General features: G+C 36.6%; 1 protein-coding gene across 2 annotated transcripts in view; it reads right to left on the bottom strand.

Moving 5' to 3' along the window:
- Positions 1-10,186: 10,186 nt before the first annotated feature.
- The window catches only part of olfm1b (olfactomedin 1b), a 32,134-nt gene continuing 14,614 nt past the window's right edge, over positions 10,187-27,706 (bottom strand). For both annotated transcript variants that reach the window (XM_028462649.1, XM_028462648.1), the window contains exons 3-6: positions 26,292-26,447; positions 22,721-22,940; positions 15,504-15,610; positions 10,187-12,271 (exon numbers count right to left, since the gene is read on the bottom strand). In XM_028462649.1, coding sequence (XP_028318450.1) covers positions 11,597-12,271; positions 15,504-15,610; positions 22,721-22,940; positions 26,292-26,447 — 1,158 coding nt within the window. In that variant the 3' untranslated portion in view covers positions 10,187-11,596. The remainder of the gene's footprint in view (positions 12,272-15,503; positions 15,611-22,720; positions 22,941-26,291; positions 26,448-27,706) is intronic.

Raw genomic sequence — 27,706 nt, forward strand, 5'->3', positions numbered from 1 at the left:
TCCTAAGTCGATGGACTCAGTGATGATGTCATCAGTCTTTTGTTCCAATACTCCCTACAGCGTCCTTGCTAAAAGTCAAAATATATGAAAACACAATAGTTATCACTCTACACATTTTACAACAAACCTAAATGTCCCTGATGTCCCACCTTCAAACACAACCTCATTGGCCATCCATGAAAAAGCTACTGAACGTCCCACTTTTCTATAGCAACACATATTTCCTACGAGCAAAAAAAAATAAAGTATAAAAAATAAAAATCAACGAGAACAATCTGGTTTGTTGTGGATAGTATAGTATTTTATCTAACCCCCTCACAGTACCACTCATACCATCGACAATACACTGACTCAAGGAAGCTTGAAAGTCCCCACAAAGACCACAATGATACACCCCCATACCCCTCCGCCCCCCAGGCTCGAGGACCCAGTGCACTCAGCCGCTGTCTTGGCCAAGGGGCGGGGCCAGGCCAGGCCAGATAGATGCAACACCAGCAGCAACTCACCTACAAACACCAACTGCAATCTTTATGTTCGCCACTTTGGTTTCATTCCAGATGACCAGCAGATGCTGAATTATTCAGTTTTACTGACACAAACTGTCCTCAAATCATCAATATGCAGGGATCAGAAAAGGCCCAAACAGAATCAGAAGCTTTGAGTCACCTCTCGTCAGCGGAATTTGAGAAATCAAGACCTCTACAAAGACTTATTCGACAACCCTGAAACTAAACTGAAGATTTCCAGTCACAATTCACATCTTTCAAACAGTTCTAAACGAAGAGCTTGGCCTTCTCCTTAGAGATACAGTACTTATGAGCATATCTACATGCATGATAGACATTTATCCTGAAAATATTCCAGCAGGTCATCTGAAACTTGATTACGTGCAGAAACCCTTGAAGTTTTTGTTCTGTGGTTGACAAGTTACTTTTATAACAAGCAATTGAGGGTTTTGTTTGTTTCTTTGGTAGAAATATTTATCAAAACTACTTTATCTTGTAGTAAAGACCAATAACTATTGTCTAAATATTACCGTTGCGACCATGTGACCCGCTAACAGGCTGGAACTTGTCGCTTCTTTGTAATAATTGGCCAGAGTCCCCGATGAGACAACTGGCACGATTCAAACACAAAACAGGAGTGTGAGTGTGATATCTCCCGTGTGCACAGATGGTACACATTTTGTCAGCACAGCCTGTTAGCAACACACACACACACACACACACACACATGCATGGTTAAGCAAAAAATTGACACGCACAGACACAAAGCTTGACCCCGTGGCAGTACGGAATCCATGTCTCCACATGTGGCTCATGAAAAGGAAACGACAGAAAATATACGACACAATACGAGTATAAGACAACATTTGCATTTATACTGCATACAAACACGTCTTCACACAAATCATGCAGCCATAAAGACAAACACACACACACATACACACACGCACAACAGCAAATGACTTTTCCATGAGGTGATGCGGAGTGTGAGCTCGTTAGTCGTCCCTGAGCCTGAGGGCGATGGAGCCAAAGTCTTTTGAGGTAGTAAAAGTAAATAAAGACTTTTATGGATTTTGACATGTAAATTACTGAAAGAAAACCATAAATGTTAGGGCTGGGACTTTAACGCGTTAACGCTTTTTTTGCACTCCAAATAGCACAGAACTTCTCATTTTAAGAGTTCCCGGTATACCCATAATACTGATACACAGACTACAAGAAAAGACGTGAGAATTCTGCACTTTGTTTGTGTTAATTATGGCTTATAAAATAACACCGGATGGAAAACGAAAGCCCAGATTAATTAATTACAGAAATAAAAATGCACACACACAAAAAAAAAACCAGTTAATCGCTTTTTTTTGCACTCCAAATAGCGCAGAACCTTTCTCATTGCACGAGTTCCCTGTATACCCATAATACTGAAGCACAGAGCACAACACAACAAACAATAGAACCAGAGGAGAAGTCGTTTCTGTGCTAATGTTAATTTTAGTTTAAATAACAACACTGAACGGAAAACAAAAGCCCAGTTGTGTGCAAATTCTCACCTCAATGCTAAACATATAGCAGCTAGCACCTCAATGCTAAACATATAGCAGCAAGCACCTCAATGCTAACATGTAGCAGCTAGCACCTCAATGCTAACATGTAGCAGCTAGCACCTCAATGCTAAACATGTAGCAGCTAGCACCTCAATGCTAACATGTAGCAGCTAGCACCTCAATGCTAACATGTAGCAGCTAGCAGGGACAACAGTCCTAGTGGAGCAGACAGTGTCTCCAATCCACACTGACACTCAGACAAGGTTCAGAGCCAAAATGAATAAATCCATGAGTGACAAATGAACAAAGTCAGTGATAAATGATTGTAGTGGACAGGTAGAGGATGTGGGCGGGGCTAGAAGCGCTGCTACAAATTTCATTGTCTGACCCACCTTATCAACTGCTATGTAGAAAAACTATTTCAAACTAAATTAATCAGCTTCATCAGTTGCTCTGTTTATTTCATGATATCCACAGATATTCTAACTATTTCACAATGTTCAGTTTACACTTCTCTGGAATGTTCTGGACTAAATGCAGTTTTTTTTTTTTATTTATTTTTTATTGAAAGTGTCTAGAGATACGTTAAATGTAGCCATAGCCCCCGGGACTAAGGGTACGTTTCCGGACCGTGTCAGGATTGCCGAGTGGTCTAAGGCGCCGTACTCAAGGATTCTTCCTTCCGCTAACGTGGGTTTGAATCCCACTTTTGACATTTACATTTTTTCATTTCAACATATTTAACACAGCAAATTCCACCTTTGAAAACACACATCTGACAAACATAAACATTTTAGGGTTAGGGCTAAAATAAAAGGGTTAGCAGGGTAGCTAAAAATAAATATGAGCTATAATACTTTAAGTTGAGTGGTGCACCTATCACGTGATCTAAACTGGCCAATGAGGGGCAGTCTGTGGATAACGTATCCATAGACACGGCCTTTTTTGTTTAAATACACAAAAACATTTGTTTTAGAGAGTTTACAAAAAATCCAGATAAGCATGAATATAAGTTTGTGCTTTGTGGACAATTCAATCATAATATTATTTATTCATAATACACATTGTTAGCACTCAGTGATGGAAATAATAAACACTATTTTATTGTTTAAGATCATTTATTGTTTTCATTGATTCAGTCAAAAACCAAAATCCATTTTAATTGAAAAACGTTGCTTCTCATGTCAAGTATTGTTATGCAAAATAATTTAGATTAATCAAGATGAACTAATTACAAAGTCTCTAATGAATTAGAATTTTTTGTTTAATCGAGCAATAGTGAATATATAATATGGAGTTTCACTACAGTATGAACAAAAGACACATTCATTACACCGTTATCAGACATTACCAGGACATCCTCTCAGGTGAATCTATTTGTTGCGTTAATGGAATTTTAATTGACTTTAGCATTTATTTAGTTATTAAACATAAACAAAAACCTAATCTCAGTTAACCATAACGCTGATTTTACTTCTAAGCTTCTCGCTCAGCTCAACATTGATAATCAATACCCTTTTGCTCCTCAAAGTTAAAAGACAATTGGATTTTTCTTCAGTGTTTTTGTGCGCGCAGAATATAAAAAATATAGTTTCGGATAACATGGATTGCATTAGTTAAAGAAATATATGTGTGTGCTGTGCATAACAGACCTCAATCTGGAAAAATAATGCAGACCGCTAACGTGGGTAGAATAATGATCACCTTTAATCACAAAATGTTCCAACTGTACGTTGATGCATGCATTGAAGGAGGTTCTTTATTCCAGAACAGGTGTTGAAAATGCTGACGAGGATATTAATTAAAGAGCAGTGGTTGCACTGATGAACCAAAGGGACATCGGAGGACGTTTGTATCCAAGAATAATTAAATAAAAGGTCTTAGCTGCTGCTGCTGTGGCTGTATTTTTCATTTTTATTGATACATTATTGATTTATTGTGAGTTCCCACATTCAGCTTGTAAAAGGCTCATTTCTGAGATTACTCCCAGCAATGACAAAAGGGTGAAATCTGTCTCTTTTTTCTGCCAATGTGAAGGAAAAAGGTTTTTAAAATGACCTTGTGTCATTTTGAGTTCGACTTGTAAGAGCTCACGTTAATTGCATGGGTTTGGAGGAGGTCCAAGAGCATGGAAATGTTATTACTGCCACGAGACCGCTCGATCTTTGACAATAATCCGGATTTATATGCAAAAAATATATATACATCTGAAGCCCTGTGAAGCACAAAGAGATATTTCTGGCTCAAACTACTGATGCTTGCTAAAAAAGCAGATTTATCTTAAGTCTACATTTATCATAACCAGCAGCCAATGCAGAAATTTAGTATTTTAACATGTTCAAGACTTAAATACACATGGGAATCAAAATGGTTAAAAATAACAAATAAATACATTCAAACATGTAAATCCCTTTTGAAAAAATAAATAAAAACTAAGGATTGATGCAAACTCATCATCTGAGCCAATATTCTTTCCTATACCACACCATAATTGTTTGTAACTTTATGGGTTTGCATAATTTCATTGGAAGGATTCCTAATCTATTCAATCACATGTGTCAAAGTCAAGGTTTGGGGACCAAATCTGACCCTGTATCATCTAATTTGGCCCACAGGAGAACGTTGAAATGACATAGAAAACATAAATCATTGTGTAAATTACCAAATATGTCAGTTGTAGATGTTTCATCCCCTTGTTACGGCTGGTTCCTCCATGTCCTCTCAACCTCTGCCCCGCCTTCCTCTCACCTAACACACCTGATTCTGATCAGTAATCAGATCAGTGATAGGTGGAGAGGGAGGAGGAGTTTTGTCTTTGTCCTTCTAGTGGAGGCCATGAAAATGTATAAAAATAGAATCTAACCTGTCTGTATATATAATATAATGTAAAATTATCATTGTAATTTTTTAAATATTTTTCATATACTGTTTTAGTGTTGTTTTTTGTTCATTTAGGATTTTTGTTGTATTTTTTATATCCTTTTCTGTAATTTTTTTTGTGTACCTTTGGAGATTACCTGTTTTTTTTTTTTTCTGTCATTTCAATATGTTGGAGTCATATTGTATGTTTACTTTCTGGAGTCACACAAAAATAGACCAAGGGCTGCATGTTGACCCCAGGGCAAAGTCTGTTCGAGGAAGTCTTCACAAAATAAAGTGTCACAAAGTTAAGTCTCAGCAGTGCTGTGCAACCTTTTTGAAAGTGTCCAGTAGGCACACACACACACACACACACACGCACACACACAGTGGCTTTAGGCTGTATTTCTGACAGTAAATGGTTTTGTCATTGGGGAAATGATGCACCTTATACAGCTGAGCCAAGCCAAGGTCAAACCTCTAAACCCTCTAAAAACACACAAATGACAACAAAAATAATCAAAATAACAACAAAAATACACTACACGTCACTAAAAATACGCAAAATGACTTAAACACACCACAAAACAACAGAATAATTCCAAAAACACACAAAATGACAACATAAATACACTAAGGGTTTATGTTACAAATCTAGATTGGATTAATTTCCGTTAGCTGGCTTCAACTAACCAAACATTCCCTGTCAGACAGGAGATGTTTTAACGACTGTCGATCACCTATGATCACAACACGCTGATTGAAGCCAAGTGTTTACAGCCTCGCTAAGTGCATGTGCACATGAAAGGGGTGGAGATTGCAGCGTGTGACCAATCAATGGAGAGAACTGGCATCTTTACAATGAATGGAGGAACAGTTTATGATCTTAAACAAATATAATGAATATAAATTCATGATAACAGTGAAGAGCAACAGTGAATTAGTGCAGCACACAGCAGGAGGCGGAGCTTTCATACTTGCTTAGATCTGATCCACTTCATAACTTGGTACCGACCAGGTTCCTTAAGTTTAAAATGATGAATAATTAAAATCCATATTTCAGACCAAAGACAACCCTGTTGTTACAGAAAAGGCAGTAATGAGAGAACTCAGGCAGGAAACTGCTGACACTGTGAATGCGTAAAAGCGCATCGATTATTTATGATTTTAATCAATTGGATGATAAACGGACAGCGCTCTGCAGTTAAACTTTATTACAGCACACACGTGTTTCTATTCAAGTAGACCTCTATCACACACAGTGAGAGCACACTGCATGTTCCTGCTGATAATGTCAGGCCCAGCATATGAATTAATTAATGAATTAATTAATGAATTAATTAATGAATTAATTAATGAATTAATTAATGTAGTTCAGTTGTAGTCCAGCACACACTGATTACCATTAGCCGCCACCAAAAAAAGACACAATTATTCCAAAAACACACAAAATGACAACAAAAATTTGCAAAATAACAACACAAATACATTAAACCACACTAAAAACACACAAAATGAATTAAACGCACCAAAAAACACAAAATTATTCTAAAAACACACAAAATGACAACAAAAACCCCAAAATAACAGCAAAAATACACTAAAAACACACAAAATGACTTAAACACACCAAAAAACACAAAATTATTCTAAAAACACACAAAATGACAACAAAAATACACTAAAAACACACAAAATGACAACAAAAAACCCCAAAATAAAAGCAAAAATACACTAAAAACACACAAAATGACCTAAACACACCAAAATACAACAAAACTACACACAATCATTCCAAAAACACGCAAAATTACAACAAAAATACAGTAAATAACAACAACAATACACTAAATGACACTAAAAACACACAAAATGACTTAAACACACCTAAAAAACAACACAATCATTTAAAAAACAAACAAAATAATAAAACAATGACTATAAAAACACACAAAATGACTAAAACACACCTAAAAAACAACAATCATTTCAAAAACACACAAAATAATGACAAAATAGTAAAATATGACTCTAAAACATACAAACCCTTTCCTTTTTTCTGCTGTGATAAAGGTTGCCCATGTCTGATTTAAATGTATCTCTTTATAAACAAAGACGTTTGTTTTTGTCAGTCTAAATGGTTTTGTCATTGGGGAAGTGATGCACTTTATACAGCTGAGCAAAGGCAAGGTCGAACCTCTCACTGAGTCTGTCCTTTAATCTCTGATACTGCTGCAGTGAATGCAACTATCAGAGGACATGATATGCACCATATAATTTACCCAGTGCATCATTTAAAGTCTGGAGAAAACAACACACAAATGAAAATGCAATGGGTGGAGAATGATGAAATAAAACGCAACTGTCAAGCTCCCAGGCATGCACTGATAGTAGGGGGTGGGGGTTGGGGGGAGGGCGGGTTAGTGAATCCACTGAGACCGCCGCCATGTCTCTTGACTCAACCAATCAGCACTTGAACATGCAAATGTATTCCAGTCCTGAGTGAAGGCTCATTGTCAAATGCTTCCATAAATTCCACCCAAGCTGTTTCTATTTACATCCTCAACGTGGGTTTATTTCAGTCCATCTCCCTAAAAAAATCCTATCTCTGACTCCCTTTTTTTTTTTTTCGGGGGACGAACAAAAGCAGCTGGTGTTGTTGGCCAAGCACTCAGAGAGAAAATAGAAGCAATCATTTATTCATCGATTGAAACATCAGAGGACTAAGAGGCGGTGGGGGAGTGGGATCAACAAAGAGCGGGAAAAGAGGGAGAGGAAGATGGATGGTGGTGGAGGTAAGTGAAATTGAGTGGAGATCACTCAACACTTTCTTATCCGTCTTTGAACAGAACTGGGCTGTTCTGTCCCTGAAAAGAAGACCAACAAACGTACACGCTCAATAAAATACTATTGATGATGAAAACAGCAGGAAAGAGATTATTTGATACGACAGCCTTGTTAGAATGTGGAAAACACACTGTTTTAGCTTAGTTTGTAGCATCCGGCACGTAGAAATATACAGGATAGAATAGACATGACCCCCCCAGAGCACAGATCAACTTTGGTCTCCATTTTACCAGCGACTGACCACACATAACACCTTATAGCTTCTGTACATGCAAATAATCAGGACAAATGTCAAATCCATCACATTAAAGAACCATTTTGTGATTAATGACAATATTCAAGACTAGTCTATCATGACTATAGTGTGATATTTATCTTATAATGCTAGGGATAAGAGTTGGAATTAGCAATAGCTATAAACTGTACAACTCATCAGTTGCAGTTATTGTATTAGAATTATGTACAATTGTATCATTTTATTCTTGTCTAAAACGCAATCAAAAGCAGTGATTGTTTTTAACCTTTATTTAACCAGGAAAGTCTCAATCTGTATTTCACAACATGACTTGGACACACAAAATAACACCCAAAATAAACACAAAAACACACAAAATGACTTAAACACACCTAAAAAACAACATAATAATTTCAAAAACATACAAAATGACAGATAATATACACAATGACAACACAAATACATTGTACGACACTAAAAACACATGAAATGACAACAACAATATACATAATAACAACAAAAATACACTAAACACTAAAAACAAACAAAATGATTTAAACACACAGATAACAAAATATTTCCAAAAACACACAAAACAACAACGCACACAAAAACCTTTCTTTTCTCCCTGTATTAAAGGAGACATATCATGCTAAATCCACTTTTTTGGCCCTTAAATGCATTTTTTTGTATATTTAGAGTGTTTAGAAGTACAGAAAAGTTCAAATTAGTCTCTTCAGGTGCTCCGTTGATGTCTTTATATTCTGTTTTGCTCATATTTTTCAATCTGGTTTGATTTTTCTATTCTCTATTACGTTTTTTGAACAATAACGTCACAGTATTTGCAGCAGAACTGCCAAATTAAGACATCAACTCCAGGTCCAACACTTCGAGCAATCCGCCATTTTTATTTCTCGCTTTTATTTTGTAGTCCAAGCTCAAGGATGTAGAAGTTACGAGAGGATAAGTCAAAATGTTGGGTTGTTGGATGTAGTAACCCACACGCTTCATTACACCGTCTCCCAGCATCAGAACCTTTTCAAAGTGTCTGGTTGAGTTTTATTTTTTATAGAAATGTACCACATCTGTGGATAAGGTCATTTTTGTGTGTGTGAAGCACTTCAATGATGACTGCTTCATCAACCTCCACCAGTATAAAGAAGGATTTACAGAAAGACTTTGTCTGATTGAGGGTTCAATTCCTTCTATCTTTGGAGACGATGAACAGAGCACTTCGGTAAGCTGTAAATAACGCTAAAAAGTGTGATGATAAGACGTCCCTGTCATTGTTTTGTTAGCATTAGCAGTTGCACCGTCTTCATATGTTAGCGCTGTGTGCTCGTTTTAGATCCTTGATGATATGGCCTACGTGATTTAATTTAAGTCCAAAGTTTTCATTAATCATTTCATTTTGCCGTTTTTGTCTCCGAAAAGACTGTATTAAAATGCATTTCGTGACATTAGCTTGGCGCTAGCGTTAGCTTGGTGCTTGTGTTAGCTCACTTGTTAACATCCATATGAAGACGTTGTTATGCAGGTTCATCATCTTCATTTTCATCTCGCTCCACTGGGTCAGACTCTGGCTGGAACATGTAAGGCTGGATGGACAAGTCTAACGTTGTTGACATTTTGTAAATAACGTGTGAATAAAAAGTTTCTGCGCCACTACATAATCGTATCTCTTCTATCAAACTACAAAAATGGCCGAACAGGGTGGAGTTGAACCGAGCGGGCATTTAAAGAGACCGCACCAAAACGAGTTGCTCTCAGAAGCACATCAGAAAAAGGGTAGAAAAGGGGTGGAGCTATAATAATGAGGAATTCAGACCCAAGCATTGCAGTTCCGCTTTATATAGACCACAACTGTATGATTTATATGTAAAAAGGAAGGATTTAAAAGCATGATATGTCTCCTTTAATGTTTTAAATGGTCATTCTTCTAAAAACAAAAATGATGATAATGTGGCCCTTATATCAGATAATAATCACATTTTTGCTGCCCTATCAAGTTGCCCATATTTGATTTAAAAACTTCCAAATAAATGTTGTAGACAAAGCAATGTTTGTTTTGTCTCTTGGTTTTATAGCTTGTATGTTTAATCCTTATTGTTCAAACCAAAAGATTGAAAATAAGAGCATTAGTTTGGATTAAAAAAAAAAAAAAGTCTCTCAATATAGAGACACAGCAAACATAGTGACTTTTCTTTTTTTTTTTTTTTATTGACACAAATCTTTAACTAACTCATCTCAGATACAACACATGTCCAACCAAGCGCAAAAAAAAGTGTGAAAAGTTTCTTTCCTTAGCACGGGAATACATTTAAACATTATCCTTCACTATCAGTGAGTGGGTGGGGCGGGGGGGGGGGGGGGGGGGGGGGGGGGTGATGTGGGACCAGATTAACCTCTGAAAAACCTCAGCCTCATACAGGCATACCATGTAAAATGGAGAACGGCGTTATCAGGATATAATAATACTTAATACATTCTGTTGTTTCTTGTTCTGTAGAGATTTTAAGCTAGATAAAATCCTGCCACACATTCCAAATAAACAAACACAGACAGGCAACACTAGTGCCAACAGTGACAAAGATACAGGAACATTGTTTCACAAAAATGAAAAAAAAAGTGTAGAAATGAAATCAAAGGAAAAAAAACAAGTTTTTTTGCTCCCTTTTCCCCCCAGTAACTCTCTACCTCTTACTTTTTTTAAAGTATCATACACAGCAGAAAGACATTCAAGGAGTGATTAAAAAAAACACTCATGCAAAGAAAGCTTTGTTCACACAGTTACCAACACAGGAAAAATAAATAAAAAATCCTCTCGAGCAACATTGCCGTCAACAGTCATTGCCTTCAGGTCTTTTTAAAGTCAGTGTTGATATCGTCTGTTACTCTACAGACTTTTTTTTTAATTGCTACGGTACGGTAAAAATGATATGACGAACTGCATTCCTGTGGCTAATAAGTCACATGACCTCCATGTTCCAACAGTTTATCAGAACAAGTTTCCAGGTTCAGGAGGACCAACATCCACCAAAAGTTCAGTTTGGACGATGTGGTCAAAGGAACTAGAGCCAGGAGTGTTTTTAAGGATGGCATCTCTTCATAAAAAAAAGTTTCTTTTCTTTTTTTTTTTTTTTTTTTTTTTAGCACCTATTCTTATTGTTTTTGTTCTGATAAATATTTCACTTTTACAATCATTTTTTCTATACAGCAAACCAATGAAAGAGTTTCATTCCAGAAGAAAAAAGTGTCCAATGTAAAAATTAAAAAAAAAGATGGCGACTATTCCAAATAAGGTAGTTATGTAATGACCTATATTTACACAACAGTTTTCTTTCTTTTATTTGGTGAGTTGATACAGCATTTTATATTTGATCCTATATCTGGTATTTTGGAATGAAACCCTTCAGTTTAAGATTGTTCTTCTCTTTTTGCACATTCAATCGACTTAGCATTCCGTATAGATGTAGTCCGTCTGAAATGATTTTCCTAGATAAGATGGTCTTTCCATTAGGTATTTCACAAGTTCCGATGTTTATATAGTGATATTTCAGCACAGACAATAGGTATATATCTTTTGATTTAATCCACTTTCAGGGTTACAGTTCCACTGAGCGGATGACGTGGAACAGCGTGACGTTGTAAAGAACCTGGTGGCCATTGTTCCACGCGTATAGGGCTCGGTCACGTGGGTTGTAGTCCAGCATAGAGATGTGCGAGTACTTATTCTGAAAGGCAATGTCGATGTACTCGTACGTGGAGGAGTTGGTGGAGTAGGCGTAGTAGACCTTGGTTCCTCCGGAGTAGCCGTTGGTTACGTAAAGGGTGCCGCAGATCATAAAAGACTCACCGGCGCTCCTCTTCGGGTGGTTGGTGGTCCAGCTCTTGATGATCTGCAGCGTGTTGGGGTTCAACTTGCTGATGACAATGTTACCGGCGTTCTGGTGGGTGGCGTAGATGGCCCACAGGCCCCCCTCGTCCACCATCAGGTCAATGTCCGAGTGGCCACCCCAGGCGTAGTGATAGGCATTGTTGAACCCAGCGTAGTCCAGTGGCCGGGACTTGCTGATGGAGGAGGTGCGGAAGTCAAACTTGATGATGACGTGGCTCTGAAACTTGTTGAAGTAGATGGAGCCGTTGTAGACCACTTGACCTGTTCCCGACCAAGGGTGGGGAAGTCGGTGGGACGTGAAGTTGTCCGTCGACATAAAGTCCTGCATCGACTTGTACTCCCGCACGAACCGGTTGTTGTGGTAACCGTCCATATACCAGACCTGGACGGCAAGAGAAACCAAAAATTAGACAAATTGCCACTTCAGAGCTCAAAGCCCCCCATTATCCTCAGGCATGCGGATCACGCAGAGAATAAATCAAATTACACCGTCAACAAACATCGCAATTAAGGTTGGTTCTCAAGGGGCAAACAGAGCTGACGTCCGGCAGCTCTCGAGAATACAGCTGAGATGACAGACGTAGAGTGGTGTGTGCCAGGCCCCGCAGGGGGAACCGCTCATCATTTCACATAAAAGCCCCATCTCAGCTGCTGCCACCCAGCTTCATCCTGGCCCCCATGGTTACGGGTAGAGAGTTCTAATCCCAGCCCCACGGGATGCTGGAACACTTCCTCAGTCCCAGTGGGGCGGATACACCTGAAGCTATTCCTGGTTGACTTATGAAATGATTCAAAAGAAGAAGAACTGTACATCTCTAGGAATAAATAAACATAAGGAAAAGGGGGAGTGGCTATCTTTACCAGCCCATAGATCTACATATTTTTAGTTCAGGGGCTAAAAATGGAGCAGTTTCAACTCAATGGGCCACAAATTTTATGCTGGAAAACAAGTAATTTCAACATTATTTTGCCCTAGTTTTCACTTCTAGAAAATAGAAAATATGTAAGAAACTGACAAAATCCAAGCAATAAGTGACAAATATCAGTGCCACCAGGACATTCACTTTACATTTCACAGATTTTGTGACCAATTTATATTAAATCAAAAGAAATATGTCATAGTTTGAGGAATATTTAAGGATTTTGTAAGAATTTTGTGTTTTTTCAACTGTTTAACATTACAAATGAATGGAAAACTGTGACAACCCCAGCAAATATTGTTGCATTTAATATACACAATGATTCATGGGCCGTCTTGATGGAAGGCAAAAGTGCTAAACAGTGATTAAAAACTATGAACATGTCGCGAAAAATGATTAGGATTTAGCAAAGTTTGATTAAGATAATATCTGTGTTCTGATTACATACAGTTAGTTTTTGTTAAAGAAAAGTGATATAGTGGTATAGTTGCACTTTAAATGTGTTTCCATTGAAGGTTGTTTTTGATTTTGTGCTTTTCCAAGGGTAATGGAAATGCAGCTACTGTCGCTAATGGCTACCAAGAATATCATAAATAGCTGTTCAATTATCTTTTTAACAATAATTATAATTAAACAAATTCAAAACCAGTTGAATGTGTTTTATTTAAAGATTTTTTTTAAAAAGTACATTTTGGTGAAATCTAAAGCTAGACCACATGTTAGCTAACCTAGCTTCCAACCATTTTCCATTTTTTTTTTTTCAAATACAAGGTCACATGACCTGTCATGACTAGCAAAAGTGTTTCACAAACAATAAAACTGATCTAGTAACTTTGTGAGATAACTTGAAGCACACGGTCGATGTTTGCTTTACAAATTGGTACCAGTCGTTGCAGCAGCTAGCCGCCGTAAAGCTAACTGCGACTGTAACAGATACAAAGCTGCTGTCCTAACTGCTGCCCAATCTCTTTTATCACACTCTCAAGGTGATATGGAGTTGTGTCTTTTTACGAATGTGTCTCATAAACCTGCTGTAGAGAGAGTATGTTTTCTCTGGAGCAGAAAAACTTGACCTTTCATTCATCACTGTACACTGGACAGATTCCTGTAAAAAGTTAACTGGATTTGTGTCTGGAAAAATCATTTTATCATCTTACTGTGAGAAGAGTGAAGTAACAAAGTTACAAGTCACTATTGTTAGCATTAGCCTAATACAATTATAATACACTACAAACTCAATGAGTTTATACTGTCTACTCCCATTGAAGTATACGTCCAAGTTTCCCATAATGCATTTGGAACCTACAACGACAAAAACCTGAATCACACTGAGGCTGATTCTCCACCTTTGAAAGTTCTGAAAACATGTTAAAGTGAGAAAGTGAAGTAGAACAGAGGTGTCAAAATCATTTTAGTTCAGGGGCCAAATATGGACCAGTTTGATCTCAGATTTTAGGTGTAAAATTTCATCATCAGTTGTGCCCTAGTTTTTAATATCAGCCCTTGCCAGATCTTCACTTCTTGATTTTGTAACCAATTTTTGTGGAATTTTGTGGAACTGTTTATCAGAAATTGCAAAATTTTGGGAAAAGTTGAAAGTTCTTTCCACAAAATGCAATCAAAAATTACAACATTTACATGTTATAAACAAAGAAAAACTGAAAACCCCGAAAAATATTGTAGAATTTCAATAAATTTGGGAATTTAAGATGTCTATGACTGCATTATTTGGTAATTTACACAATATTTCATGTTTTCACTGTCTCCTGTGGGTCAAATTGGAAGCTCTAAAGGGCCGTATTTGGCCCCTGGGCCTTGAGTTTGACACAGGTTAAGTAGAATATGAACATGTGGTCATTTGATCCATAAAACTCACATATACACATTTCATTTCAACATTTTGGACATTTTTGAAGACCCACCATTGTGCTACTGACAAAACTTTCAGTTAACTCCAAAATAAGAGTCCTATTTACAAAAGAGCTAAAAAAAAAAACCTAATAGAAGACAAGAAGAGATGCTTTTGTTTTGAAAAGGGATGTTTGATTTTTAGCTTGAAGCCGGTGTCATGTACTGAGTGCGCATCGTACTAAGATTGTCTATGCGCGCACATGTGCACTACCGGAAAATGATTTTTTGCTAAAAATAATAATTCATTTTTGTTTATTTTTGTTTTCAAAGTGAACGGACGCATGTTTTATTTGTTTGTTTATTGGATTAGGTTAGGGTTAAGGTTATAATCTCAGTACGGATTTCTAAATTTTTTTAAATTAAATTTGAATGATTGTTTACTACGTATGCCTACGTGTAAGCCATAGAACTGTAACATGGTTCCCCAGTTTTTCGTTCAATTAAATTCTAAATGACAGTTTTTATATCATTTTCAAGCCAATTACAATCACAAAGTCAAATATCTAAACTCAATTACTACGATTACAACAGCAACAGATTTTTCCAATTACGATTACAATTAAATGACATCATAATTTTAATGAATTACCAATTATGAATGAACCCACCCATGGTGCCCACTGTGTATACTTGAAAACTGTCTCCATATACTGTAGTATACATCTGGGTATTTACTTAATCTTTTCATATGATCCAATGTGAACCCACTATATACTCATTTTGACATCAAACGTATATACTAATAGTACGTTAGTACGCCAAACATGTGATGATGATACATACCCTAGTGTCTCCTTCTGGTGCCAGGGGGTCGGTCATCCAGGACCCAAAGCGAGAGCCGGACGTCTTAATGGTGATTGGTTCACTGATACCCGTCAGTTTGCCACATGCTGTGGGAAAAGAGGTGAGATGGGAACATGTGTAGCGACACATTTTAATAAAACTCCAAAAATCTCCACAGTGCATGTCCAGCTAGTGTATTGTTACATCTGTGTCCTAGTCACACAAAGCTCCCATTGTTACCAGTTCACACGTGTCTGATTTACTCTCTGTGTGTAGAAGAGTGAGAGACCGAGAGGAAAAGTGAGAATCTGGGTGTATTTTCCGACTCTGCACAACGTGTAAGATGACCCAGTGTTCTAGATCAGTGGTTCTCATACTTTTCTTTTATTTATTTATTCATAACTACAACATTTTGCTCAGAATTCTATGAAAGAAAACCACTATAGAGCAGGGGTGTCAAACTCATTTAGTACGAAGTAGTTTGATCTTAAATGGGCCACAATTTTTAGGCGGGAAAATGAGCAATTTCAACATGGCAACAATATCCAGGCAATAAGTGAGTCAGTTATCAGTCCCTGCAGGATTTTCTCTTTTAAATTTCAATTGATTTTGTGATCAATTTTGGGAAATTATGTGAAATAATTTCAGGGAAATTAAGTTTTTTTGAACAATTTGAGATTTAAATCCTCCAAATATTGTGGAGTTTTATTGGATTTGTGTATTTAGAAGGGCTGAGGTATCTACACATAAATTATTTGGTAATTTAGACAATGATTTATGTTTTTTCTGTCTTTTTAAGTTTCTCCTGCGTGTCGAATTAGATGATCTAAAGCACTAGTTCTAAAACTATGTAGGCTCACGTACCCCCTTTCTCTTATTTCTGAATCTAAGTCCCCCCTTTATCCGAACGCAACATTTTGCTCAGAATTCTGTGAAAAAACATCTATAGATCATAATGATAGAATGAATGAGTGATAACACACATTTTAAAGAATCTCATTTTGTAAATAAGTGAACAGAAACACTATTTATTGCAGCGGTTCCCAACTTTTTTTGGATCGTGACCCTGTTTTGATATCAACAATTTCTGGCGACCCCAAAAACATTTTCATTTTCAAATTAGTTTCTGATCACGTTTGAGCTCAGATTTGTTTTACTGCATTTTAATTGAACTAGATTTATATTTCACAAGGTTAAAGTATAGAAATACTGTTGCTTAAGATTGTGTTGTTTTATTTTGATTTTTAAAAAGGAATAATAATTAGAATATTTCAAAAATCTATTTTAATTTTTCAGAAATTTCAGGTGACCCCACAACAGGTCTTGACCCCAATATTGAAAAGAACTGATTTAGTGACTCCTGAATAGATTTATTTCTATAATTTTAATATTTTGGGTCATAGACTGACCCTAAGAGTGCACGTACCCCCATTTGAGAAACACTGGTCTAAAAGTCTATGGAGCATCATGATAGAATGAGTCATTTAAAGAATCCCATTGTAAATAAGTGTATTTAGTGTCCCTGAATAGATTTATTTACATAGTTTTTGTGGGACCAAAACTGACCAAAGTTCTAATTAATATCTTTTCCATCATCATTATTATGATTATCATATTTAACCAAAAATAAACACTATAAAACCCCATATTTTTAATGCTTTTATTTGTTATTCATTTCCACTTTCTCTCTCTCAAGTACCCCCTGTAGTACCATCGCGTACCCCTATTTGAGAAACACTGTATAATATGTTGTACCAGTTTAACCAGTAACCTTTGAGTATCGTTGTTGAATTTACTTATCGTCATGCTTGCTTGTACATTGTTATTAATAACTTCACCTGTATAATAAATGCACAAATCATACCTGCTGTGTTATTAAAATTATGATTTATTAGACTGCTAATTAACATTTATTGATTTAATAACTTTGAAAATGATCTAGGGACACTTTAAACTCCATACCTCGATGCGCACTGTTAAATCTAACGTTAATATTAATAATAATCAATATTATCATTTTTCCTACAAAAACATCACCCTTAATAATTGTAAAAGGCATCTTTCATAATGTGGTCAATGTTAACAACCACACGTGAAACATTTCACCTTTTTCAGTTTAATTAGTGTCTTTTTATTCATCTATGAACCTGTTTTATTACATTATGTGATTTTCCTGCACACGCTCACAGAATACCAATGACCTTTCCCGCCCTATTATTCCTCTGTGTGTGGATTAAGTGTGCGTGTCCATGTGCAGCATATGTGTATCCTGTGAATATGTGAACATTCAGAGACAAACACATGCTCACACTCGTAGCACCTACTACGGCTCATCCATAACCGACAGTGGGATTAGAGGCCACGTTAATACATCGGACATTGATTTTTATGATTTTTTCCCTCTAATGGTGCGTCTATCTTTAGATGTCACTACTACTACAGCAGGCTGCTGATGGATTTACAGTCTGGAGACGCACACATGGTCTAATCCTCTTTTGGCCTGAATTTGCCTGGACTAAAGCACAAGGGCAGGACAAATGACAAATGGAAAAACCCTAATGGACATGTAACGACAGTGTCGGTATATCCCAAAATGGATTTACATTTATGACACACATTTGTTTCCATGGATTTTGAGTATCGCTAAATGGACAAATGCACCAAAATGGGAATGGGAACACTTCACTAATGAATGTTCTCCAATTAAACTGTGTGTGTTTTTTCAAATATGTACTTGCTCGTCTTTTTATAAATAATGTGACGCCACCCTCTGAGTATCTTTATGTATTAGAATTCACTTTTAAAACTTCAATAGGCCTGATTTAAAAATATATTCAAGTTATTGAAAAAAAAAAAAAGTATGTACAGTACATGTGACTCTACAACCCATCACATAAATATACCTAAAATCAGCAAAAATGAGCAAAAATATGGCAAGAAAAAGTGATTAAAAAAAAAGGTTAAAATATGGAAAGTTTGGTGTAAGTTAAAGAAAAAAGGTAAAAAAATAGGCAAAAATGGGCTCAAATTGTATAAAAAATATTCTTATTTTCTTGAAGGCATCTGGTGACCATTTAGTTCCAGTATTCCTTTAATTAATCAATTTGCAGTATGTGTTAGCAAATTAATTATAACAAAAAATAATAATAATTAATCCACTATTATGGCTACAAACTAGCCAATTGAAATTAACTCACGTTTTAGTTACATAATATATATAAAGTTTTTTTTAATTATTTTTATTTTGAAGTTACTGTATTTCGCTACGAACAACTGGGAGACATTTATGTGTACAATTTCAGAAAGGTTGACATAAAATATATTTTCCCACAAATTAAGTTTGTTGCTTGTAAAATTAGAAAAACCTAAATACTGATTATGGGTCACCGCATGATATTTCATACAATAGTCACTATTGGGCAAGGTTTGCATGAATATTATGATGGAAATAAAAATGAAAATACTTACAGTATATAGGACTATAATATAACTACAATAGGATAGGAAATACTATTGAATACAGTAATTTTAAATATTTTAGCAGTCATGATATATTTTGACACTTTGAGTAACAGAATAAATTACAGAAGTAATTCAGTAAGTTTAAAAAAAAGTGAGTGCATATATACTAAGTTACTTCATATTTTGTATCTTTTATGCATTCAAACCTTTTTTAACTAATATAAAATGCAGTTGGACACTATTTATGTCACGTGACATAATTTACTCAAATATAAAAACTGTCACGTATCCCTTTTTCCCACTGAATGTGTGTGAACGTTTTTGCTGTGAAGTTTCTGTGCCTTTGGGGTGACCTTGACGCTTTGGTTCATCAGCGTTTCTGCTGTGACTCTGCGTTTGCCGTTAGCCTCCTCTCTCTTTCTCCCTCTGTGGAGCTCCACATTCACCAGGGCACAACTCAGGGTGATTTATTTATTTGATTATCACCCAGCAAGCTGGCATGTCCTCTTGATCGATGGCCATTGTGTCCCCGCAGCCATCGGGGCTGTTAGTCTCCTCGGCACAAAACAGCTTGAAGGACAGCTCTGTGGGGACATCGCTTATACTCTCACTCACTTTTACCCTCAAGCCTTCACTTCATCAGCTTCTATCTGCAGGAACTCCAGCTCCTATATGTATAATGCACTATGTGGTAATCTTATTTTGTTTGCTTTCTTTGGAGAAATAATGTTGCTTGGCCTTCGTGGCAATTTTCAGACTAATTTCTTTGATTAAATATACATTTAACTCTCCTATAGTTTTACCCTTTGCCTCCCTTAAATTGTTGACCAAGTTCTTGCATTGGGCACTTTGTTTATTTGTTGAATACATAAATAACACCTTGACCTGTTCTCTAGTGCCACCATTGAGCCAAACTTTTAAATTAGAATTAATTTCTTCTTTCTTTTCTAATTTGGGGTACACATGCACGACTCTCTACGTCACTTTTACTGTGAAAGAGCTGTTCCAAAACGTCATTGACGCTAAACCTTTTCCTAGAGGACATTTTCATGAGACAGAGAGATAGAGTGCAGATTGCAATACACACAAAGCACATTAAGGAGTGATTTGGATAAAAAGCAATTTTACACATGCAGTTAAAACAGACTGGGGTCAAATTGACCCCAGAGAAACACTAATGGGTGCAATAATGTGTTCAGCATGTTGAAAAAATTTCATCAAGGTAATGTCATGCTTAAGCAATTGTAGACATATAACCATTCATTTTGGAAAAGTCCTGAAATATGATATCAACTATTATTATTTTTTTTAATGATAAACATCGAATGTGGTCAAATTGACCCCAAGGATAAAAGGAGGGTTAAGGAAGGAAATAGCAAGAGTTGGAATAAAATGTAGAGACTCTTTCTACATTTGCATCCATGTGATGGTGTGAGTCTGACCATGCACCAGTTATAGTGAATTATTTGGAAAGCTTAATATCTTAGTACATTAGATTTTCTATATAGTAACTGTATCTGATCTTGTATCTTATTGGACGACCTGGATTTATCTTTGGCAAATAATGGGCGTGACAAATCGTGAATGTGGTTAAAGTGGCAAAAAAATAAATAAAATATGACCTACTTATTTTGTATTGCACTTTCTTAATATGTTTATGCTGTTTTTACTGTTTATATGTTTTGTGTTTTTACCTGTAGCACCTGTAGCAGTTTGAGATATGTTTTCATGTGTAAAGTGCAATACAAATAAAATGCATTATTATTATTACAATAATGTTAATTTGTGGCAGAAATGGGAGTAATGTAGCAAAACTGAATTAAAAGGAGCCAAAATATGGCAAGAAAAAGGGACGTAAATCAGTTACTAATATGGCAAGTTTGCTGTAGTTGCCGAAAAAGGGTAAAAATGAGCAAAAATGAACTCAAATTGTATAAAAAATAGTGTCTTGTGATCCCAAATATGGTTCTGACCCTCTGCTTTAGATGATCACTAAACCTGAGTAATAAATCTTTGCTACTAATTTGTGTCAGAAATGTCTTTTGAGTCAGTTATATGAACTTTTGGCCTCTGAACATTTGTAATATAATATTATATACACTAAGGGGCCGAGGCCCACCTGTTTCTGTCACAGAGCTGAGATGGAACGTGTTCATCGAACCAGGAGAATAAGAAGAGAAAAAGAAAAAGTAACACGGACTAGCCGTCTGCTCCTGGTCACTGGAAACCAAACGTCATGTGAACTCTCCAAAAAGAACAGTGCTCGTAGTAACTCCAACCTCATCCCAGATTCTTCCTGCCATGATGTCGCCGTGTGAATGATTGGGAACAGGGACACAATATACCCGCGATGTACCACGTCCAAGTGTCTGTGCTGGTGTAATGGATGTTAGTCAGTGTGGCGTGGGTGCGCATCTATTAGCACTGTAGGCTGTGACAGAGGTGTGAAGAGACAGAGAGGGGCTAAAAGCAAAGAGAACATGAAAGCTGCAGGAGAACTGAGCTGCCCTGTGTGTGTGTGTGTGTGTGTGTGTGTGTGTGTGTGTGTGTGTGTGTGTGTGTGTGTGTGTGTGTGTGTGTGTGTGTGTGTGTGTGTGTGTGTGTGTGTGTGTGTGTGTGTGTGTGTGTGGCAGTGGTTTAGTCTAGGGCGCACCCTTTGTGGTTAGATTGTTGGACAATAACTCAGCAACTAAACTACTACTTAAGGGTCATTCCATGTCATTTCAACAAATTTTCTGAAAATTATTCAATAGGCACACTGTACATTTTTAGTTTGATCAGATAAACACTTTTTGAGATATGGACAATTTAGTGAAGGGAGTATGTGTAGATTTTGGCTCATCTTTATTTTTCTTCCATATTCAGCTTCCAATATCTCAGGAACTACATCACATAGAAAACATAAATTTGGTATAATAATACAGCTCCACCTACTCTCACAGAATATACAAAACATCTGCTATGCGTCCTATCTGGTGGACATGTCTGCTCCTCAAATTTGGAAATTAGTTTGTCAGGATTTGGTCCTTCAGTAAACAACTCAGTATATGTCTCAGCTCTCTGTAATTTGATCAGCTTTGAGCTATGAACATAGACTGTTAACTTCACTAATGATTAGTCACATATATGCATTGGTTCTTGGGTGACACGCTCTGAAAATCTGAAATAAATACCTTTTTTTTCACTATTTTCATTGGCCCATAACTGCATGTGGGAATGTAAGAAATAATCTGATCTCTGTTTTAACTTATAGTATAAAGATGAGTTTTGGGATATAAATCGATTATTCTTTATGCGACTTCCTCATTTTATTTTAGAACCCAACTTTGGGTCATTTCACTACTCGCAAATATAGAAAATCCTTTACATGAAGCCATTGTAGCTTGCCTCTATGCATTATAATTTTATATTGTTTATTCGTTTTTTCACTATTTACATATATATATATATATATATATATATATATATATATATATATATGCAGGGTTCTAATGTAGAGAATCTAAACAAAAACAATAATGATTTGGACCATCCTAGCGTGCAGTGGCTAAAAAAGGTTGAAAACCTAAATCCCATCATTGCTTATAATGGTAGATTATTATTATTATTATAATAAAGGTAGATTATTGACGGTTGCTATTGATGTTCCTGCAGATCTCCCTTCCTGCCCTGTCTGTGTTCCAGTGTTGGTGTTGGTGCATGCACATGGGTTTTTCAGCAAAAACGTGTGTGCCAATAAACTTTTCTGTGCCTACCTAATTTTTGCATGCACGCTCGCAGTCTCTCCTCAAGATTTGACACTCTGTTGTGGAGCTCCTCGTAGTCATAGGCTCCCATCTCCTCCTGAAGTTCGTTTAGAACTGACGTCAGATTCTGGACCTCCTCCTTAAACTGCAATACCAATTTGGCATCGGCTTTGTACTCCTCCAACACTGGTATCAACGGCCTAAGCTCCTCCATTTTCGCTTTTATGGCCTGAAAGGATTAGAATAAGCTCGGTTGAGTGTCATGCGCGACAAAAAACGGAAAAAAAAAAAAAAAACGCTGTCCATGAAAAGAAAGGAGAAGAAAAGAAATAAAAACACCTGTCTGTGCCTGACTACTCTGACTCTACCCCTGCCTTTAATCCCTGAGGTGACGACACACTTTTTGTGTTGCTGCTTGTGTATTTTTGTGCAGCTTTTTGTGTCGTGTCTGCTGTGCAGGTGTGTGTGTGTGTGTGTGTGTGTGTGTGTGTGTGTGTGTGCATGTGTGTGTGTGTGTGCGTTGAAGAATATTCTCCACCCGTTGGACGAGCAGAGCAGGTAAAAATAAATAAAAGCAAGCCCTCAGTACACGGACAACAATTGGGAAAGCTCTTTATTGGTCATCATTGTTTAAAATGCAACATCGTATTAAGGGTTACATGCTTTTACATGTCACACACAACAAAGTGACTCAAATTATTATTTTTTTACTTGTATAATTTAACGTAGAGATTTGTCGAATAACCAAATATGCATAGACAAAAGCCAAAAAATAAATAAAAATCCAACGAATAACATCAATTGTTCAATAAGAATAAGAATAATAGGAATAAGAATAATTTGAAGTCTGAAAAAAGCCTTTTGATGGAAAACTTTGACAGCAATAACATGCAGGAAGAGATCAGTGGTGGGTTGGTTTGGGAGAAGGGGTCAGGGTGGGGGGGGTGGTTCTTATTTTTAACGGTGCGGAAAAAAAGGGTTAAAATTAACTGTTTGACGCCCAAAATGCTCTCAGTACTGTGGCCCAGCTCAGGGGAATCTGGGATTGACCTGCCTCTTCTTCCCTGTGGCTCTCTTTACATGTCCTAAAGTTAGCCCTGCAAGCAAGAAAACGACACACTGTTTGTCAGGGGCTAACGGCTTGCTAACCTACCTAGCAACAGATACACATACAAACAAATGCACGTACACTTAGTATAGACACGGAAACAGAAAATCTTTAGCGAAACATGCACAGGCAGAGTGGGCATGCACTGATGGGAGGAACATATATGAATGCATGTGTAGGGTAACACATCAGGTCCAGAAACAGAACTGCAAATTAAACCATTTTTTAATTCTATAAATGTTGTTACTTATGTAATAAATGGGCTTGAGTTAAGCTTATGATTGTTGGTTTGGGTTCATTAAAAAGAAAACCAATGTCATTTTTTAAAGCGTAAGTACTAAGGGTGCAAGAAAACAAGTTCTGATGAACTACGGCTGGGCCCACAGAATGTCTATCCACCAAATAGCACATAACGCGTCACAGAGAAGTCAGTAAAGTGACTCAAAACACATGCAATTACAATGTTCCTTAGAAAAAAGGAAGTGCAATCACTTCCACTTCAAAAAGGTCCCCAAGAGACTCTTGACATCCGATCATAAAATATCCATGTCAAATTACAGCCCGATTCAACGAGCATTAACAGAGAAACAGTCAGAGTAATGGGCCCCATTTACTGTATATATTGGTATGTGTCAATGATTTGGTACCATCAACCGTCATAATATTTGACTCACAAATAAATGAGAAAACAACTTTGGTTTTTTTTCTTCTTTTGGGACCCCAAATATAAAATCGGGCTCAAAGCGTCGATGCGTACACATACATAGATTATACCGACCAAATTTCAGCCCGTTTATGAATAACAGATGAGTAGCGATGTTAACTAGTGTACACAACAACAAGAAGCGTTTTGAGTCCGGTAGCTCGGCCTAAATAATGTATTTATGTTATTTCACAGCGCAATTATCGTATCGATCCAAAAATTGTCCAAATCGATTTGTTTTTTACAGGTAAAAAAAAAAACCCTTTCATTGCAAAGCCCGTAGCACAGCTTGGAAAATTATTGCACTTTATTTTCATGAAACACACTTTAAGAATTTAAAAACAGAATCAGAATCCGTTGTAGAAGCGAAAAGTGCTGTTTGATAAACGTACCACTTGTTTTTGATATTGGTACTTGAATTACAGTTAGTCACCATTTACTTGTTCTCACAAGTTAAAATTATGGGCGTGGCTCCTAGAGTAGTTAAGACACGCCCAGTCACAGCAGCCCTGCCCCCAAAAACTATACAGTTCCACATGGAGCTGTCAATCAATGCTCACTGAGGGCTGTGATAGGAGGAAACCTAGTCCCTCCTCCCATCTTTTATTATTCATGGTTTTGGGTGTAATTACACTTTAGGTAAGAAATTGTCATGAGTTTAGTTTAGGTTTGTTGGTTGGACTCAATTAAAAAAAAAAAAACAATGTTGTTTTTAAGCCTTTCTCACATAAACATAAGTAGGAGATAGTTTAGAACAGATATAGCAGATAATTTATTACTAAACAGTTAAAGGTCTGACAAAAAATAAGTTTTGGGGAAAAACTAAATGAAAGAAGTTGGTTGATATGACGACAAATAGGTCAAACTTTTGGGGGATGAGAGAAAAAATATGAATATTAAGTATTAATTAGTAGGAGTATTAAAAAAAAATACTGAATGCATGAAACTGTGCATCTACGGTTTAATTTGGGTTTGTTAGTAGAGATGTGCAATATTATCAACCAATATTCACCATAAATCTAATATTGGTTGACGTCATTATCAAAAGGTTTTCCCACCGATTATGAAAATTTACGTGTTAAAAATGATCAGAACAGAAACATGTAATACGTTTTCATATTTTAACACAGATGATGTTTATTTGTGCAATACATCACATTAAAAGTAGGCTTAACCATTTTTTTCAAAGGAGAGATACATTATGTGACCTAAAATTAGGTCAGGGACAAGAGGGGGTTTATGTTTGTATCGTATCGGTTAATATCGGAAATCAAAAATTTAGCATTGGGCAATATTGACATCTCAAATATGGGCAAAAATCTAATCTTTAACATCTCTACTTCTTAGTATTTTCTTTATCCGAGAATGCGCTAAACATCCCATAGTTTACTCTAAATATGTAAAATATTATATTAATGTTAGACCAACCCCGAATTAAAAAGCTAAAAAAGAAGAACAAGTTGTACCCCATAATCCACATTTTGCTGATAAACTATCAACCATCATAAGTGATTTAATTATAAATTATGATATTTCATCTTCATTTTAACAGTTCATCTATTGGTGGAGGTCAAAAATATCAGTGATTAATTATTGCAGCTCTGTTTTCTTCACATATTTGTTGATGCATGCATTATGGATGGAGCTTTGGATCATTATGAAGCACACACACACACACACACACACACACACACACACTGGAATGAGCTACAGTGCAGCTATGGAGGGGGTGGAGGTCAAGGGTCAATGGTTCAGGAAGAGGTTTGAACCTTGTATTGCTTGGCGATGTTCTGCTTGTGGTTCTCCTCCACCTGCCGGAACTTGGTCTCCAAACCGCGGAGCTGGACCTCCATTTTCTCCACGTACTGCAGGTCCCGCTGGGTGCGCTGGTCCAGCACCTGGATGGACTGGGTCATGTTCTGGACCTGCAGTCGATCACAACAATGAATATCAAACTCTAACACAGCAGATGTGTAGCACATGTTTGAGTATGCTAAATCCATTTTTAATGGGAGCCACTTTCATTTAAATATCAGTCAGAAATCTAAATCAAAAGTTTGAGTTTAATCACTGTACATGATGGCAAGTGCTGCAAAATAAACACACCATTTGACTAATGCTTAAGCAGGCATGCAGCAGGATCACAATGGAAATAATCTTCCTGAGAAATAAATGAAAATATATATAATAATTCATGTTTTGATGGGGATTTAAATCAAATCGTTCACCCTTTAAAAGGCATCATTATCATACACAGTTGTGGCTGCAAAGAAATCGCAATTTCACCCTTTCCATGTGTAAAGCATTGTGTATGCAATTTACAGTATTTTACACTATTTCAATTCTTGTCCCCAAAAAGATCATGTTTCTACATCAAACAGAACCAAAGTTATGGTGAGTTTGAAATGGCGGCCATTTTGGATCTTGGTCTGAGCAGAATTTATGGTATTTTAACATATATTATTGAATTCCTTGACCCTGAAATCCTATAATTCGCCACTGAGATCATGCTTCTATATCAAATAGAACCAAAGTTATGGCAAAATATCCAAATTGTCAATACAGATGAGTGGGAACCATTGCCAGTGTGGATCCCATTAAAAATTAATTCAGCATACACAAACAACCCCCCCTTTATGTCTTAATTTTAATTATTATTTCCACAGAAAACCATAAAAAACTTCTAACACTGTTTACAGATTTTAACTACCTTTTGCTAATAAATGTTCCTTTTTTTTCTATTTTTTTGTCAGTTTTTGCAAGTTCTTCTTGATACGTTTATCAAATTTTTGTCCTTTCTTTAATTCTTTGGCCACTTTTCATTCAAATAAGCTAACTTTTCCCAATAAATACCACTTGTTTCCTGTGTACCCTATATTTTGCCTCTTTTTGTTGCACATTTTTGCCCTTTTTTACTGTAATTTACCACATTTGACCCATTTAAGCTACATTTTGCCATTAAATACCACCTCGTTCCTCTTTATTCGCCAATTTTCTGGCCACTCTTGACTGCTTTTGGTCCATTTTAGTCACTTTTCACTCTTTTCCTGCCTGTTTTGGCCACTTTTGGACCATTTTTGGCCAGGAGTAGGACACTCCAGCACAACTCCAACACACCCGGTTGAAACCAAAGTGTTGTCACCAAGTACTGCAGAAGCATGATAATGAGCCATTCATTTGATTC

Source organism: Gouania willdenowi, chromosome 12, assembly GCF_900634775.1.
Source record: "Gouania willdenowi chromosome 12, fGouWil2.1, whole genome shotgun sequence".
Lineage (NCBI taxonomy): Eukaryota > Metazoa > Chordata > Actinopteri > Blenniiformes > Gobiesocidae > Gouania > Gouania willdenowi.